This window comes from Mizuhopecten yessoensis, unplaced genomic scaffold (genome assembly GCF_002113885.1).
Source record: "Mizuhopecten yessoensis strain PY_sf001 unplaced genomic scaffold, ASM211388v2 scaffold7087, whole genome shotgun sequence".
Classification (NCBI taxonomy): domain Eukaryota; kingdom Metazoa; phylum Mollusca; class Bivalvia; order Pectinida; family Pectinidae; genus Mizuhopecten; species Mizuhopecten yessoensis.
The window spans coordinates 373,483-392,176 of NW_018406874.1; the positions used below are offsets into that span (position 1 = coordinate 373,483).

The 18,694-nt window shown below is 32.7% G+C and overlaps 3 protein-coding genes across 3 annotated transcripts in view; 1 reads left to right on the forward strand and 2 right to left on the reverse strand.

Moving 5' to 3' along the window:
- LOC110453105 (polyamine-modulated factor 1-like) overlaps positions 1-1,351 on the reverse strand; it is a 9,546-nt gene extending 8,195 nt beyond the window's left edge. Inside the window, exon 1 of the mRNA XM_021501943.1 lies at positions 1,296-1,351. The gene's annotated coding sequence lies outside the window, so the exon portion shown is untranslated. The remainder of the gene's footprint in view (positions 1-1,295) is intronic.
- Positions 1,352-1,577: 226 nt separating this feature from the next.
- LOC110453111 (fukutin-related protein-like) lies at positions 1,578-6,588 on the forward strand. Its single transcript, XM_021501948.1, has one exon. The coding sequence runs from the start codon at positions 1,693-1,695 to the stop codon at positions 3,190-3,192; it is 1,500 nt and encodes a 499-aa protein (XP_021357623.1). The 5' UTR covers positions 1,578-1,692; the 3' UTR covers positions 3,193-6,588.
- A 291-nt stretch (positions 6,589-6,879) lies between these two features.
- Positions 6,880-17,742, reverse strand: LOC110453102 (retinal dehydrogenase 2-like). The gene is made up of 14 exons (XM_021501940.1): positions 17,582-17,742; positions 15,760-15,864; positions 15,036-15,176; positions 14,468-14,597; positions 14,025-14,086; positions 13,467-13,595; positions 13,102-13,215; positions 12,894-12,996; positions 12,391-12,575; positions 11,999-12,163; positions 11,261-11,418; positions 9,520-9,594; positions 9,076-9,115; positions 6,880-7,386 (listed from the first exon to the last, which is right to left on the reverse strand). The coding sequence occupies exons 1-14, from the start codon at positions 17,636-17,638 to the stop codon at positions 7,357-7,359; spliced, it is 1,494 nt and encodes a 497-aa protein (XP_021357615.1). The 5' UTR covers positions 17,639-17,742; the 3' UTR covers positions 6,880-7,356.
- Positions 17,743-18,694: the final 952 nt, after the last annotated feature.

Here is an 18,694-nt window from a genome sequence, read left to right on the forward strand (position 1 = left end):
TGTACTGACACTACCCAATGGTCCTCACCTGTATGATGAATTTGTGCTGATGCAGCGCTAGTTGGTTTCATTCTGAGTGCATAGTCCCACTTATTGTTTTTCAAAATTGGAGCATAACCTGTATCTTGCATTCCGCCTATATTAGGAAACTGTTTCTTTAAATTATTTTGTACGTAACACATGATATTACCACATAGTTTGTTATCAATTAATAAATCATTTTTATCCTTAAAACTTAGCGTACTTTTACCGTTATCCATCCAGATACGTCTTGTTTCTGCGGGCTTAATAAGCGACGGTCTGTCATCCGAAAGATCCAATAAAATATCACTTACATTAGGTTTGTTCTTTTTTGGTAATGAAAGTCTTCTTCTTTGTTTTGCCTTAGGACTGGTACTTACAACTGGTTCAGATAAACTTACACCATCACTACATTGTATGTCTGCTACTGACTCAGCTATAATACTTACATCTTTTGTATCTTCTTTTCCTTCTATTATGTTTGACAATCTCTTACGGGTTAATGAAAGTCTAGACCTAGGTTTTGGTTTTCTTGGAGTACCAATATCAGAAATATCGTGGAGAGGAACTGACTCTAATTTCACTGGAGAAGCCAATGTAGCCCTTGGAGTTGAACAAGTTATATTTGAACTTGAAATATAACATTGTTATATGGCCAAATTATAATTAATCATGCTTAACACTCATAGACTTGCAGCTGTATCAACAATGGATTAAAGAATTATAATGGTGTATCATTTTCTACATCTTATAAGCTTGTGGCGTTTGATGTGTTGTGATAAGGGATTAATCTCTTATTCATTACATGTAAAAAAAAAATGCAGATTATTAAATGAAAAAGAAATAATGAAATAGTTGTATTAAAAGGTTTTTTTTNATCACAACAAAGTCAGAATTTCATGTGAAATATGTCGTTTATTTCAACGAAACTTACATAATTATAAACAGTAAGGTATTTTGTTCTATATATCTGAAAACAACATGTTAATTTTCACTGAATATCTAATTATATATGAAAAACCGTGATTTTCACGGTTGACTGCGGCGTACAAGTTTTACCCCCTTGAAATAAACATTATCGTCAATTTCTAAATTATTAGATGATAAATTTACACTTTATTAATAGTCACATTTAGAAAATAATGTTTGAAATTATTGTATAATTTTATAAAAAATATAAACAATCGCGTTAATGAGATATTAAAATATCTCTATATGCCTGGTACGGGGTTTTGGGACGGGAGCGGGAGCGGCGTACAAGATTTACCTACCACCACTTATCTTAGCCTTTGTAGAGTTTGTCGTCTATGTTTCCCATTAAGCAATTATGTGACCATGACGTATCATTTCTAATTTTAAACGAAAGTATTGCTTTATAAATTATATTTGGATTGGATTAAAATTATCTTATTAACGTTAATATTTGAATTTTTGCAAATAAATATATAAAAGAGAGCAAAACGATTATCCTTTGAGTAAAATATTTTATTTATTTAGAGAGGGTCATGTCGTTTTAGTTATGCCATTCTGAATTTTTTATTAACCAAGATGTCAGCTTCCAGCTACTTTGATTCTCAACAGAGCGAAAACAAAAGAAGTGGTTTCAACTCTTATAGGGAATTCAGTTTCTTCACACGCAAACGATTATTGAAAATTGGTAGCTTGCAATATATGAAATGTCTCATGGCTATACTTGTGATCAATTTATTGGTGTTTTTATACCTGATGCATGCGTACAACCTCTTCTCCATCGACCAATACCTGTTATCAGCTGATGGTGGTCTTCACTTTCACCGTAAGGATGCCCAACATTTTGCTTTAGCAAAGGAAATAACTGTTGTCATAAGAGAATTTGAAGATTTCGAAAATCGTGTGAATGAAACTGTCAGAAATTTTAAATGGATATCTCCATACATGAATGTGATTGTAGTTTCCGATGACATTCCCTACCCACCGCTTAAACTAAACTTCAGTCAGACTGTACACTTTGTAAATCTGCAGTTGCATCCAATGCTAACAAACCCAATGGATGTCCTTAAAGGATTAATCAAAACCCCATATACAATTTTTGTTCCTGATGGCATCAATATAACGAAATCCAAAGCATTACTTCAAGCTGTAAGAAATATAAAAACTAGACAGTTGATTAAAGCTCTGGCCATCCCAGTTGGAAATGAAAAACTCAATTGTCCAGGAATGGATGTGCACCTACGGTCATGGTCTGTTGATTTCACTAATTTTGTTGGTGGTGAAGGAATGTGCGACTATGTGCAAGGTAACCATGCACTGCTGATGTTGACAAGTGACTTATTTGAGTTGACAAGTCCATTTGAACGTCCCCTGTATGTTTCATTGTACTTGCAGTTAACACTAAGAAGGTGGAAAACAGGAATATACACTGGTGATGTTTTCGTGCCGAAAACCATATTCAAAGACTTTCGAAGTGAATGGAAACATAAACATTTGGAAGAATTACGACTGGAAAATACAATGAGAAAATTTGAAATAAAAAAGGTATCATATGATAAACAAAAAGTTTCCTATTATGGGTGTACAAAAGATACTGAGCGATGTTTTGGAACTGTCATCAACGACATGCCTGATTTCTTACATAAAGGGAAATGGACTCCACCTTGTTGTTTAAAAGCGATAAGAGAAACAGCAAGACATGTTTTTACCATGTTGAATAAATGCTCAGCTCGCTACTGGCTTGAAGGGGGCAGCTTATTGGGAGCTGCAAGACACAAGGATATCATCCCATGGGACTATGATATTGACATTGGTGTTTATAAAGAAGATCTCGACAAATGTGAACAGTTCGTAACATTGGCAAAGAGGAATAGTTTTACGGATGAAGCAGGATTTCATTGGGAAAAGGCAACTGAAGGAGAATTTTTTAGGGTACATTACAGTGTTGTCAATCGTAACCATATAGATATCTTCCCATTTTTCCCAAAGTCTGGAATAATGACAAAAAACACATGGTTTAAAACACACAGACAGGATACAGAGTTTCCTGAACATTATCTAAAACCGATGATAAAGGTGGAATTCATAGGAATCAACGTTTCAGCACCTAATAATGTCAGACAATTTTTAGAATATAAATTTGGAAAAGGAGTGATAGAAAACCCAAGGTTTCCCAACTCTGATTTGGTAGTTGGTGGATAGATTTATGTTAAATGTACCTGTAGTGTTGTTCATCTTATAAATGTACCTGTAGTGTTATACATCTTATAAAGATGTACGTGTCTCTTAATTTATAATACCTAAAATTACATCTCTGGTGCAATAAGCTGCCTCCAGAAATTTGTTCAAAACGATAGAGGTCAGTTTAATCAGGACAATATAAATGGCAGCCATGCAGTGCCCATTTGTCAGTCTCTGTTTGTATATAGGATTTTACATCATCTGTATTTTTGCATTCCAATGGTGTGTTGAGTATTGTACATTGTTTAATTTAATGTGCAATTAATTTCATCTAAAAATGAACTGTGCAATAATCTACAAATGTAGTGAGGTAGCTGGATATATAGGGTTATCTTGCAGAATTATTGTGTGTCTGGCTTCATTTTCTTCAGAATAAGATGAGTAAAAAATGTTTCAGGTATTCAAGTTTCTTTTTTTTTATTTTTTTTTATGAAAATAACTTAAAATTAGTTTGAAATGAAGAAATAGGCATATTTCAACCAACTTATCTTTCTTTGTTTTCATAACAAAAATATTCAAATCCATTTGAGGGAAAGCAACTTTTCAAAAATAAAATGTATGGTTTGATAGCCATTTTTCACAACCTTAACAATGACATAGTTGCCATTTATTATATACATTTGTAATATATAGATATAAATTATTTAGAAAAAAACCCACATATCTTTGATCACTGGATATCTGATTCTAACCTAGGGGGAGATAAGCTGATAGTAAACACTAAGGGGCTGGTAGCCAGTCTAGTAGTAAAGACATGTAAAAACTATATTGTATCACATTCCTATTACTCATGCAAGTTACAGTAAATAAATTAAAGTACAACAGAAAAATAACTTTGGGACAAAAATATAAGTCATGTCATGTACCCTGAAGAAAGTTTAATTAATAGTCATTTTACTCATTTTTTGTTGAAATGTCATTTGAAAAATGTCAGTTTTTCAACTTGGAATGTTAACAAAGATGAATTTTTAATGCAAGAATTATCAAAAATGATAAACTTTTGTCTTAGTCAAAATTACAGGTGCACAATGCAGATATACCTATGTTGAAACATTGTTGTTTGGCCTAAAATGACTCAAATTGTTGGTGGGCCGTAAAACAATACAAAACAAACAAACAACAAACCTATGTTGAATTACCAAATTATTATTACTAAAATATATTACGGTTCAATGACCTATGGTTTCTAGTTCTGCTAAAGGATCAATCATCTTGATGCTCTATGAAGCCGACAGAAACTAAAAGTTTGATGCAGCTAATTTTATAGGAGTTATGCCCCTTTTACAAAAGGCCAAACATGCTCAAAAACGTTCTGCAAACTTTAAGAAACATTGTAATCACTTGACATAACTGTACATCAAAAAAATACTTATTTCAGCTATATTCGAGGGAGCAGATGGGTTAGCGCTTTCAATTTTCAAAATTCAAGTTTTGGAACAATTTTAATTTTGGTACATGTTCATGCCTGCTTAGCTATATACATTTGTGTTCCAACATACTTGTACGTCGTCTATCTTCAGGTATCATTGTGATGCTGGCCCCAATGATAACTTGGCTTGGAGAATGACACCGCGTCAGCACTTTACCTCCAGAGCTTTGTTATAACAAAGTATTAATGTTGCATTCTATCATGAAATTTTCCTTATACAATGTACATGTTCAAGTTGTATTTTTGTGATTTACTGATACCTGTTTTTTCATCATGCCTAATACATTTTGTTGCGTTGGCATTGCTATGTGAAAGTGCTGATATTTGCCGTAGAATTTCAATCGTGATGAGTCAAACATTGATATACATGTAGGCGATTAATATATAAGAATTTAGGATGTAATACTGATAGAATTTGGCATAGAGGTTCATGAGGCACCAACGTTGATGCAGTGACATTTGCTACTAGAAAGCATCAAGTGTGTTTACTAGGATGTTAATATTTGCCACAGAAGCTCATGAAAAGACAAAAATGAATGCTATATAAATAGTCAAAACAGAATAAAGTCTCTCTATAAGATAGTGGTGTTTAGCCTGGAGTTTCCCCATGGATAATCCATTGATGCAGGGCTGTCGGAACAGAAAATTATTTAGAATAAAGATACTGTTATTTGGCTTGGACGTTCCTGAGGATTCAACGTTGATGCAACGTTGATGCCAGGTAATGGAAAACAGGGGATTTTTGGTGTATGATATTGATATTTGGCATGGAGCATGAGGGATTACAGGGATTAGCCCCCAAAGTGTTTAAAATGCATTTAAATTATTTTTCGACTAACTTATCTTTCCAAGTTTGAAACTAAAGATAATACATATAAGCTATCAAAATTATAAGCATCTCATTTTTCTCTCAATAAATTAAATATTCTATAGACAGGGTCAGTCAATCTTACCTGTTTGTCAAACTGCTTTTCAAATATGCTTAAAACGCAGTGTATATTTATGCTTTGCCGTATGCTTGAACCATTACTAGTGCCATTCCAATCGAGCTGTGTTGTAGGGTTTAATTATGTTAACTTGTATTCTCCATTGACTTCATTTATATAATATGTATACATTATGAACGATTCTTGCCACTGAAATGGGTTACGGGGTATTTTTCAAAATTATCGATTATAATTTCCATTTTTGACCAGAATATATAAACTGTGACTGTTTGAATTCAAGAGTTTTACGATATAAAGGCTTTTATGTTTGTTTGGGCTTCTTCACCTCAGATGTCATGACCAAGTTCAATAAGACAGAAAGGCCAGCAGGCCGTTTTGTGTGCTTATATTTATTATTTTGCCATGCTATTAGAAAATATCAGCACGGAGCTTACATTTTTTGTAACTTGTTAAATCATTGAATATGAACAGGATTTGATGTAGCCCGAGTTTCCTTTGTGATCTATATGTCAAAATGTCCAAGTCTGGTGTCGGGGCCAGAGGAACTCGGGCTAGATTTGGTGCTTAAGAACGGTCGTTGATATCAAGGACCTATAACCTATAACATCACCTACGTGAAAAGTACAAGTTTAGTACATGTTTAAAGGTATTGTCACTAGGGATGTTTTAGTCAATAGTAAAATCGTTACCTTTAATGCTTGTACACTGTTCTTGCCAACTGAACCCATTTCCACAAGATTATAATCTATATTATATCGAATATGAAAAGAGTCACATATAGTTTATTTTAAACAGAAATTAAATCATACTTGCTGTTTGTAACGCCTATTGATTTGTGCTTAGATTAGATTGTGACTTGTGGATTGTATATGCATTTTTGTTTTGATTTTTATGATGAAACATCTGATATCTCCCTTATTCTTCTATAAAAGTGGGTGTTATTTTATAGTTTATTAATAAAATGTCGTGGTTTCAGAGTATTTGTTGATGCTACTTGTTTTCCTCTTGTTCTCCCGACACTGGCCCTGTAGCTGGGACAATCGTGCTGGGTGTGTGTTGCGTGGTTTTCTATGCCTTTCAACATTTTGGATTATATTTTTTTTTTAAAGTAAGTTATCATGTACACATATGTAAACGTTTTGTTCGAAGTTGAGCAAATTCTGCGAATGACCTCTTAGCACATTTCACTCTGATTGGTCGACGGTTTCCATACAACAGCTTAATAACCGAAGACTGCATTCTGGTTATATACATATATTAAGACAACCAAACTTAAATCGAAGAGTTCTTTAATATCAAACTACATGTAATTTCTCTGCACATCCCAACGGTTAATTTCAAACACATTATGTTCACTATTTGTATTCTAAGTTTGCTCACTGTTAACTTCTATATACAGGCCTTAATTAGGCTTCCACGCTCGTTGGTTCCTTTGGTTCTAATTAACATTAAAAACATAAAATGTGGCAATTTTGTCCTTCCACTAAATATACAACCTGCTTCTGAATTGGTAAACTGTGATTGCCTTTACTGGATGCTAAGATGAGTTGTAAAAAAAAATTAGCTCTCCTAGAGAAAACTTCAAAAGTCAATCTATAATATATACAGTAACATAACTGAAGTTATAAAGTTCAGCGGAAAATCACCCTGTCGCAACAACTACGTAATCAACTGTCTTTGTTTGCAGCGAGACACCTATTCTGTGTTGTTCTGATCGGCCTGTCTGTGTTAACATAGCCACGAGTTAAACTAAAGCTTGGTCATAGGATTCAGCATAACCTGTAACAAAACGGAGCAAACGTGAAAACTGAAATAGGTTTTAAAGACAGGAGCACGTTATAATCGGCCACGAATCAATGTAAGCGCTTTTTTATTTTGATTCCATGTTTATATAACTCTTTTAGATTTTAAATCTGTTGAAATATTGTGTATACATTGGGCTTGTATCCATTTGTTGAAGTGAAACTTAGATCAAGCAAGTAAAACAACGTTTCAGAAAATCCCCTTTCGAGCATCAGAGTTAATGATTCCTTATGCTTACCACACTTTGAACTACCGAGTCCTTAGTCATTGGCATACAAATATAATAGTAGTAATATAAGAGTAGTAATATAATAGTAGTTATATAACAGTAGTAATATAACAGTAGTAATATAATAGTAGTAATATAATAGTAGTTATATAACAGTAGTAATATAATAGTAGTAATATAACAGTAGTTATATAACAGTAGTAATATAACAGTAGTAATATAACAGTAGTTATATAACAGTAGTAATATTACTACTGTTATATAACTACTGTTATATTACTACTGTTATATAATAGTAGTTATATAACAGTAGTAATATAATAGTAGGAATATAACAGTAGTAATACAATAATAGGAATATAACAGTAGTAATATAATAGTAGTTATATAATAGTAGTAATATAATAGTAGTAATTTAATAGTAGTTATATAACAGTAGTAATATAACAGTATTAATATAATAGTAGTAATATAATAGTAGTTATATAATAGTAGTAATATAATAGTAGTAATATAACAGTAGTTATATAACAGTAGTAATATAACAGTATTAATATAATAGTAGTAATATAATAGTAGTAATATAACGGTAGTAATATAATAGTAGTAATATAACAATAGTAATATAACAGTTGTAATATAATAATAGGAATATAATAGTAGTAATATAATAGTAGTAATATAATAGTAGTAATATAACAGTAGTAATATAATAATAGGAATATAATAGTAGTAATATAACAGTAGTAATATAACAGTAGTTAAATAACAGTAGTAATATAACAGTAGTAATATAATAGTAGTAATATAGCAGTAGTAATATAACAATAGTAATATAACAGCATTAATATAACAGTAGTTAAATAATAGTAGTAATAAAACAGTAGTAATATAATCGTAGTAATACAATAATAGGAATATAATAGTAGTAAAATAACAGTAGTATATAATAGTAGTAATCTAACAGTAGTAATACAATAATAGGAATATAATAGTCGTAATATAACAGTAGGAATATAATAATAGGAATATAGTAGTAGTAATATAATTGTAGTTATATAACAGTAGTAATATAACAGTAGTAATATAACAGTAGTAATACAATAATAGTAATATAACAGTAGTAATATAACAGTAGTAATATAACAATAGTAATATAACAGTTGTAATATAATAATAGGAATATAATAGTAGTAATATAATAGTAGTAATATAACAGTAGTAATATAACAGTAGTAATATAATAATAGTAATATAANGGAATATAACAGTAGTAATATAACAGTAGTAATATAACAGTAGTAATATAATAATAGGAATATAATAGTAGTAATATAATAGTAGTAAAATAACAGTAGTAATATAATAGTAGTAATAGAATAGTAGTAATAGAATAGTAGTAATATAATCGAGTAAAAATATTTTTTACGACCTACCGTTTTGACTTCTGTATATTGTTGAAGTCCGTACTCTCCCCTAAAGATAAGACAGTACGTATACATCATAATTAACGATACAGAAGAGGACAAGGTTACATAAACATCGTTCACGACAAGCTTAGGCAACATCGGGCAATTACAACAAGGATTTGAGTGATCAAAGGTTCGATAATGAATGTTTATTTAGATCAATCACAATAGCAGCCGTTGCTTTAATCTACAATGAATTTAAAACTTCAAATATGCATGTACGTAGTTAGTCATCGTTAATTGACTCAGTCTTAACCCATAAACAGTAATTGTCTGTTTACTTCCCTTTTGCCAATTAAAATCTTGTTGAATATCCACGAAATGTACGTTTACATTTATATTCCTACTTCAAATCATCCACATATATTCATAACTTGTTCAAATGATAATGTTAGACGAATATATACGTACAATTCTCGTCCTATTCCCGACATTTTGAAACCTCCAAAAGGACTCTGCGGACAGATGACGTTATATGCATTCACCCTAAAGAGAAAAAACAAAATTAGTAATGTTAAAAGTGTAACTATCACAGATACAATAATATTATACATAGTGGCAAAATCCATCGACATTCACCATCAACCTTATGGTGTAATCAACAAGTCTTAAAATATATCCACAACGGATATTTGAGAACTTTCGGTCATTCACTATTCCATAAATAGATCGTGATAAAAGGAACTATTACCAATCACATCAGTAATTAATCATATCAGTAATCAATCATATCAGTGATCATATCAGTAATCATATCAGAAATCAATCATATCAGTAATCAATCATATCAGTAATCAATCATATCAGTGATCAATCATATCAGTAATCACATCATTAATCATTCATATCAGTAATCAATCATATCAGTGATCAATCATACAGTGATCAATCAAATCAGTAATCCATCCTATCAGTAATCCATCATATCAGTAATCATTCATATCAGTAATCAATCATCAGTGATCGATCATATCAGTGATCAATCATATCAGTGATCAATTATATCTGTAATCAATCATATCAGTAACCGATCATATCAGTAATCACATCAGTAATCACTCATATCAGTGATCAATTATATCTGTAATCAATCATATCAGTGATCATATCAGTGATCAATTATATCTGTAATCAATTATATCAGTAATCGATCATATCAGTAATCACATCAGTAATGAATCATATCAGTAATCAATCATATCAGTAATCGATCATATCAGTTATAATCAATCATATCTTTAATCATTCATATCAGTAATCAATCATATCAGTGATCAATCATACAGTGATCAATCAAATCAGTAATCCATCATATCAGTAATCCATCATATTAGTAATCATTCATATCAGTAATCAATCATCAGTAATCGATCATATCAGTGATCAATCATATCAGTGATCCATCATATCAGTAATCCATCATATTAGTAATCATTCATATCAGTAATCAATCATATCAGTAATCGATCATATCAGTAATCACATCAGTAATCACTCATATCAGTGATCAATTATATCTGTAATCAATCATATCAGTGATCATATCAGTGATCAATTATATCTGTAATCAATTATATCAGTAATCGATCATATCAGTAATCACATCAGTAATCACTCATATCATTGATCAATCATTTCAGTGATCAATTATACCTGTAATCGATCATATCAGTGATCAATTATGTCAGTGATCAATTATGTCAGTAATCAATTATATCAGTAATCGATCATATCAGTAATCACATCAGTAATCAATCATATCAGTAATCAATCATATCAGTAATCGATCATATCAGTTATAATCAATCATATCAGTGATCAATTAAATCAGTAATCATATCAGTAATCGATCATATCAGTACATTTTTCTATTCTTTTACGTACAGCAATTGTTTTTGTTAAGGGGGAGTTTTATGATACTAGTAACTCATTTATTTGAAAAACAGCTTTTATTACACTAAGTCGATTTTCGAATTTCGTCGATGATAAGCATAAGACGCTTACTTTTCTGGAACACCTGGTTTTATTCTTCGTGAAAATTTGTAAATATTTCCGTTGTTCATATTCGTCCCTAGTTTCATCGAATTTGAGATTGAACTAGTTTTTGTTTACACTTTGGTGTTATCTAATTTTTTGATAAATTTAAGCTTACCATACTGATCCAGCCTTTACGCTATTGCAAAAGGTTATTGCTCTCTCCAAGTCGTTAGTAAAAATTGCAGCAGCCAATCCATATTCTGTATTGTTGGCCTTCTCAATCAAATCTGTCATGTCCTTGAATTTGATTATTTGTTGAACTGGTCCGAAAATCTTGATTGAATAAAAGGGGATCATAAGCGATAATTTCAACAGGATGTAATAAGAACAAACAGGTGATACGTTTGTTCACTTAATTAAGTGTCAATTGAATTATAATTATGCATGCAGCAAAACATGTTTAAACTTGCTATTTTATCAATTCAAAGATCATTTGCAGACGTTAGGAACAACAGTCAAACTCGTGTTTCATTAAACGAATGTTATCTCAATTATCTTCTTTAATTACATTTTTTCCCAATGGCTTTGTTGACACAAACAGTAAAAACAGAGCAATAGCTACTTTCACCAGCATTTTGTAACCTTTTGTTTCAATTAATATCCATTAATGAACAAACAGTGTCACTTTTTCAGAATTCAATGTCACATTTCAGTAGACTAATTTTCAATCTACTACCGTGTTCTTTTTAAAGAATTTTAATTTAATCTAGTTACTATCTACGTTTCACTAAGTTCTCATTGTATTTCATCTGTTGGTAAACGAAATGAAGCAAATACGTGCACAGTTGAAAACCAATGTGCTGAGAAGTTATTGACTAACATAAATGACATTCCATTTTTCATTCACACAAACCTCCTCCCTGCCGATGGTCATGCTTTCCGTGACCCCCGAGAACACTGTGGGCTCTATGAAGTAACCCTTTCCCTTGATTGCCTTTCCGCCACATTCTAGCTTGGCACCTTCCTTTATTCCGATGTCGATAAGTGACAATATCTTCTTGAATTGTGTTTCGTCAATCTGCCAATCATTTTTTAAATACTAAAGTAATCTGATAAAAACACTGTTTTAAGACTTCAAGTGGTTTTGTCTTTTTAATAAAGCTTCTTTTCACTCTTTTATACATATACCATATGCATGGATCTGAACCTAATAATATTCCTATTTCATCAAGAACGAGTAAGACAATATGTAACTCATTTCATTCAATATTTCTTAATTTTGTAACATGTGAAATGGCAATATACCTGCGGCCCGGATTCGAACTTAGGATCAAATGGATCACCAACTGACCGGGCTTTAGCTCTGTTAACAAGCCTCTCCTTGAAATCCTCGTAGATTTCCTCCTGGACGTACGTTCTTGACCCTGCCGTGCAGCACTGGCCTTGGTTGTAAAACAGCGCTTGATGGGACATCTCCGCTGCAAAGTCCACTGTGCAAGAAAACTGAAAGGTCAACTCCAACAAATAGTAACAATTAACTAAGAACATTTTTTTTGAAAGATATATTGTGAGCTATTGACATCCTGTTAAAATGGACGATTTAAGGCGCATTTTATTTCAAAGGAATATTGTCAGCAACTATCCAATACGTACAGTTAGTAGAACGTGAGGGCGCGTTTATTAGCACTAGGCAAACATATTTTGGAAAATAGAGAAATGGAAAAAACCTAAGTGTACAGTGCCCCATAACGGGCAAATTAAATACACTTCTCGTAATATTAAGCACCAAACATTTAAGTATAGCTTACAGTTTGCATCTGCGAATATAACATTTGGACTTTTGCCTCCGAGCTCCAGTGTGACTCTCTTCAGATTGGAATCGGCAGCAGCCTTCATGATGATTTTTCCGACCTACCATGAAAAGAGATGATGGACGTTAAAACCTAAATATTTATATACACATTTGTAATCATAGTAGGCATACGAGCCAGCATCAATCATGTATTGTCGACCTACCTCCGTTGATCCAGTGAAGGCCACTTTGTTGATGTGAGGGTGACTAGAGATGGCAGCACCGGCTGTTGGACCATATCCGGCTACAATGTTCACAACTCCGGCGGGAAAACCAGCCTGTATACGGATATATATAAAGGTAGAATGCATCGATATCAAGTAAGAATTTCCAAGAAACCATCGGAGTGAATGTTATACAAAACCCATGGGATACCAGACTATGTTATTTGTGATTTCAAACCGTCAGCGGGGTTTTAATACCAGACAATCAGCTATAATTTACATATAATCTCAAAATTGATCCGATGATATTTGATTTTGTCGAAACAATTTTCATCGAGTGACATATTTGTACTGGTTTTGCATACCTCCTTGAAGAGAGACCCCAGGTATAACGCCGTCAGTGGGGTTTGTTCAGCGGGCTTCAGTACGATACAGTTACCACAGGCCAGAGCAGGCGCCACCTTCCACGTCATCATCATAACAGGAAAGTTCCACTGTGTATTAAAGTATCTGACATCATAGTTACATATAAAACATACCATTATCATGTAATACTTCAATTGACTTCGAATTGTGACGTCACTTTCATTTTTACTTCATAAGTGAAAGATAATAAGTTACAGGAATTTTTTGACTGAAAAAATAAGCACACCACGGCGTCTTTTGTTACAATACGGGCTCATATTTTTAGTGAAAGCTATTATTTATAATTTACATATTTTCATATTTTTCATATTTTCTTTCGGATTGCTCATCATACCGGCATGAGAATGGAAAAAATACACTTCTTCTCTTATATGCAATACAAACTGTTTTATTGGTTTTGTTAACACATTGGTATTCTCGTTGTATTTAATTTTAGCCAACTCAAAAAAGCCTATACGTATAACGTTAAATATGGCAATCGAATTTTAGTATTTTACCGGAATTATCTGTCCGCATATCCCGACTGGTTCGTGTCTCGTGTAGCAAAAGAAGGGTCCATCTAGAAAAACAGTTGATAGCTAAGCACTACTAAATCTTAGGTAATAACAGTGAGTCCCACGTACATTTATCTATATCAAAAACCTTTATTTTATGTCGCTATCTGTTTCATAGAAAAATGACGCAGATCTATACGTATGAGGGGTAATAACACTATAAACAACCACGGAATTTGTATTCCATGTACATTTTTAACAACTTAAACACTGCCTTGTGCTGTAAACGATTAATTCTCGTTTAACTTTGAAAATTCAATTTATTAATCAACTCCAATTAATCATTTACAATGAATAATCTCGAGGTTCTGTAAGTATAGATTCTCAAAGAAAACAAATACATGTCACACGAAGAGAGCCTACATCCCGAAGTAACCATGACGTACCGACAGGGATGGTCCTTCCCATGATCTTATCTGTCCAGCCAGCGTAGTACCGGAACGTGTTGATAGCCATCGTCATGTCGTTCATGTACATGTCTCGGAATGGCTTCCCATTGTCCATAGTCTCCAGACTCTGTCAATATCAAACAATATATCATAATTCTTCTTAATAATCCGAAATAAAATTACATACAATAGGTGCGTACACCCAAATACCTGCCAATTGTAACGGTCAATTTATATATTATTATAAACAAAGCACGACAGATCACATGTGAAATATCTGTCTTTCTCAATCTTCTTCTTTTTACAATTCTTCAATATAAACGTTTGATGCTTTTAATATTCAGTTTTTTCAGTACACTTAAAACATGTGGTAAAAGTGCTTTCAATGTAAATATGTTCTCATATACAAATACCACTGCTTTTATGTCATTCTATATTCAGGCTTTTTAGTAAATCTTAGCAATGTTTTACAGATTATTATTGACGTATTGGTTGTGTCACATTCCTGTCTCTCATATTTGTATTGCCATATTTTTTTGTGTAAATATTTCGTGGAAATACTGACGGATATGTAGACTCTGTCCCGTTCCAGTAAGTCAGCCATCTTGTTCAGGAGGATGCCCCTGTGGCTGGCATTCATCATCCGCCATGGTGTGTTCGGCTCAAACGCTGCCTTGGCGGCTTTCACTGCCTTGTCGATGTCGGCCTTAAGGATAATACAAGATTTGTCAAGTATAAATAGTGGTCCTGACGAGGTAAGTAATAATACTAACCATTACATGTACTAAGATAAGTTATTTAACTGATTTTTGTATACACTGCATGTATAATTGGTAAATGTAGTAAACTAGTAGAATTCTAAATATCCTTTTTGATATTATGTTCAAAAAATTAGAAAATGTGGTGTTTTCCTGAAAATGAAAAAAAAGGGTTTTTGCTAATTTCCTCGACAATCCCTCAAAAACATGTAGGATAGTTCTTGTAACAAATGCTTATATTTAGCGTACAAGTGTCTCTGATTTAATATATATCATATAGATTAACTAAATATTAATTACATTTTGTGTTTTCTAAACTATTTATGGTAAAACTATTTCCTTGTGAAATGATGTTCCGCTTCAACACAGTAGAAATCATCATTATTAGTTATAAAGTATACAAATAAAGATTTTCATGTTTAAGTTCACCATATTTATTTTTTTATGTCTTCGTGGTACCAGTTGTCGTCTTTCTATATTCATTGGTGTATTTTATATTTATAATTGACTACACTTGAGTTAAGGTATTACCTTATCACCCTCTTGTATACTGGCTATCTTTTCTCCTGTACTTGGGTTCAGGGTAGGGAATGTTTTCCCGCTGACAGCATTCACATACTCATTGTTGATGAAAAGCTGTAAGGAGACATACACAAATGTAGGTAAAAGGACCGCAATAAACCCATGTGTGTTATGGCACTTTTCATCCGTTAGGTTTGAGCCATTGAAGCTACACTTTGAACATAATAGTTATTCACCTTTGAAATTTACCCGTGCATTTTACCGTAAGAAATTATGGACTTTAGATAACGGAAAATTGAGGAGGTGTAAATTTACACTAATCTTCGTAAATGGTACGTTTAACTTTCCGTAGTGATACCCAAATTCCTGCAAGCGACAGTAGTTTTGTTTAATGAAACGAGTATTTATAAATCAATTCCATTAGATCGGGGCACGTTTGAATTTGAGCTACCAACAGGATGATTTCTATATAACTATATAACGTTTGTCGTCTAAAATACTTCTTGTTATGAACATTATAGTTTTACGAACCAATAAGGTTAGTAAAGATTTGAGCGGTCAATGTCTAGATACATAAATATTGTCAGAATCAAAGATTAATCCGCTAGAAACACCAACGTTGTAAAGAGATGTCGAAACAATTTTCAGGGGAGAATATACACAAGACAGTACGTTAATATGAACAAACAGACCGAAAGACAGATGCTCCGATTCAGAGATAACTATTTGATAAATAACATATTCAAAACTGTAGATATACGCTTTATTTATATTTGTATATTGACTTTGATAACAGGTTACACATGCTAAATCAGTGGCAACATTTTGAAATGCGTCGAATATCAAATATGCTGATGCGTGTTTTAAGGGATGTTCTAATCAGAATTGTTTCGAGATCATGTACAATTCTGAGTATTATCATTATGCCACATTCATGCAATAAAGTGGGTTGTTTTAAGAAAACCGTAGTCGTGTTATAGACATCAATCAAAGTCGTATTGCGATATAGGTGATGGTATTGTAGATCGGTGTAATAGGCAGCCGTGTTGCAGGCATGATAGCATAAGAAAGAGAAGTCATGTACATACAGATGAGTAATCGTGTTGTTGAGATCAGGCAGAATTCGAATTTTCTGGACATAAGTATTGATGTTGTAGACATAACATAAATAAGACGTGTTGTGTTGTTGATGCAGACAAAAGATAAAGGCGTGTTTAAGACATCAGAAAGTAACTAAAGAAGTGAGAAGTTGTAGACATAAGTGGTGTTATTCAGATATTATAACCAGAATGATGCAACAATGGACCAGGAAGTGTTGTAAAGAGGAAAAGTTATAAAATACAATTCGACATTGTCTGTCAGAAGCATTGTTCACATTCAATTCAGAACATAAAGGAACATGGACAAGTCGGCTACTAATGAATGACGTACGTATGTTTACAGATCATTTATATGTGCAGTGCCTGAACAAATAAAGTTTCCTATATTACAACGTTCCAAAGTATAGTTTCTATCTTCATTATGATATAGAAAAACAGTAGACGGTGTGAAAACCTGCTTACAGGGTCAAAACGATGACCCGTTACTTCAGAGGAAGGAAGCACAGAGCGTGTAGTACACAGGGATTTTCGCTTTGCATTATAAAGGTAACGTTACGATGTAATTTCAATAATAAAGAGCAGAAAATAAATATAAATGCACAAACATGCCTTCCTGGACAAAAATCAACATTGACCCATGTTCCACTATATAAACAAATTACTGCATTTTGGTTTGATAACGACGAGTATACTGACCATACATTCAATTAAAAATCAATGCATTGACTTACCTTGGTGTACTTGACCTTTGGGTTCTTGATAGGGTCGGGTAGGGTCATTCCTGCCATGATGAGTACGGGGAAAGTATGAGCCTTTGCTGACTGGACACTAGGAGATGACCGTGTACTAAGCCTATCAGGCGACAGTCAGGATATATATAACGAAAAGTCATGTGATCGGATAAGCCACCCTAGCGGAAGGATGCGTCAACACATCCAAGCGTTTCTGTGGTAAAGATAGCACGATTTATCTAAGCTAGTAGCTGATTATGAGTTAATATCAATACACACACGTAAGTTAGGCACAAGGTTAGCTATTTGATTTACGACTGTGATAAATGTTGAGCTGATGTTTTATCACACAACATACATTTTCTCCTGGAACAACTTTTGACGGCTATTCTAATCAGAGGTCATGCCTCGATTTTGATTGCATTCCAAATACTTCACAAAACTAAAATGTCATTTCCATTATTCGTCATCAGTGAATACGTATCATACACTTGTTTAAGTTGATGGTTTAATGTGACCTTATTGGGGTTTTAACATAAAGTATGACTTGTAAAAAAATGTTTAACATAAGTAATCGTCAATTATGTATGTAAATACTGAGAAGGGGGGACATTTTCTCGTTGAGTAGATAAGCGCTAAACATCAACACGCTAAAATCAACTTTTTCATTATAAAGATTATAGGTAAATGGAATATGTAGATATCAAAACGATTGCCAACGCGAAAATATCCACAACGCAATTAGTTTAATTGGCCACAACGCGAACATTTCCATATGCAAAGCAATTCACTTTTACATGATTAGACCTGAAGGGTTACATGTATGTAGACCTTATCTCGATCCATGCATAAATATGATTTATCTTTGCAAAGGGTGACAATCACTGTTAATGTTTGGATAAATCTTTGTTCTTCTAGAAGTAAATCAACAAGCCTTCATTTATGGGACAACGTGGCTATATTTCCTCTGGCTGATTTGTTATCTTAACGAAAGATCAGCAAATTATTTTCATCAACTTTTACAGCTAATGCTTACTTTGAATTCTCGACTAGCTTCCTAAGTTTTAAATGTTTTTCCTAACATCGTTTATTCATTATTTTCTTTTGAAATTG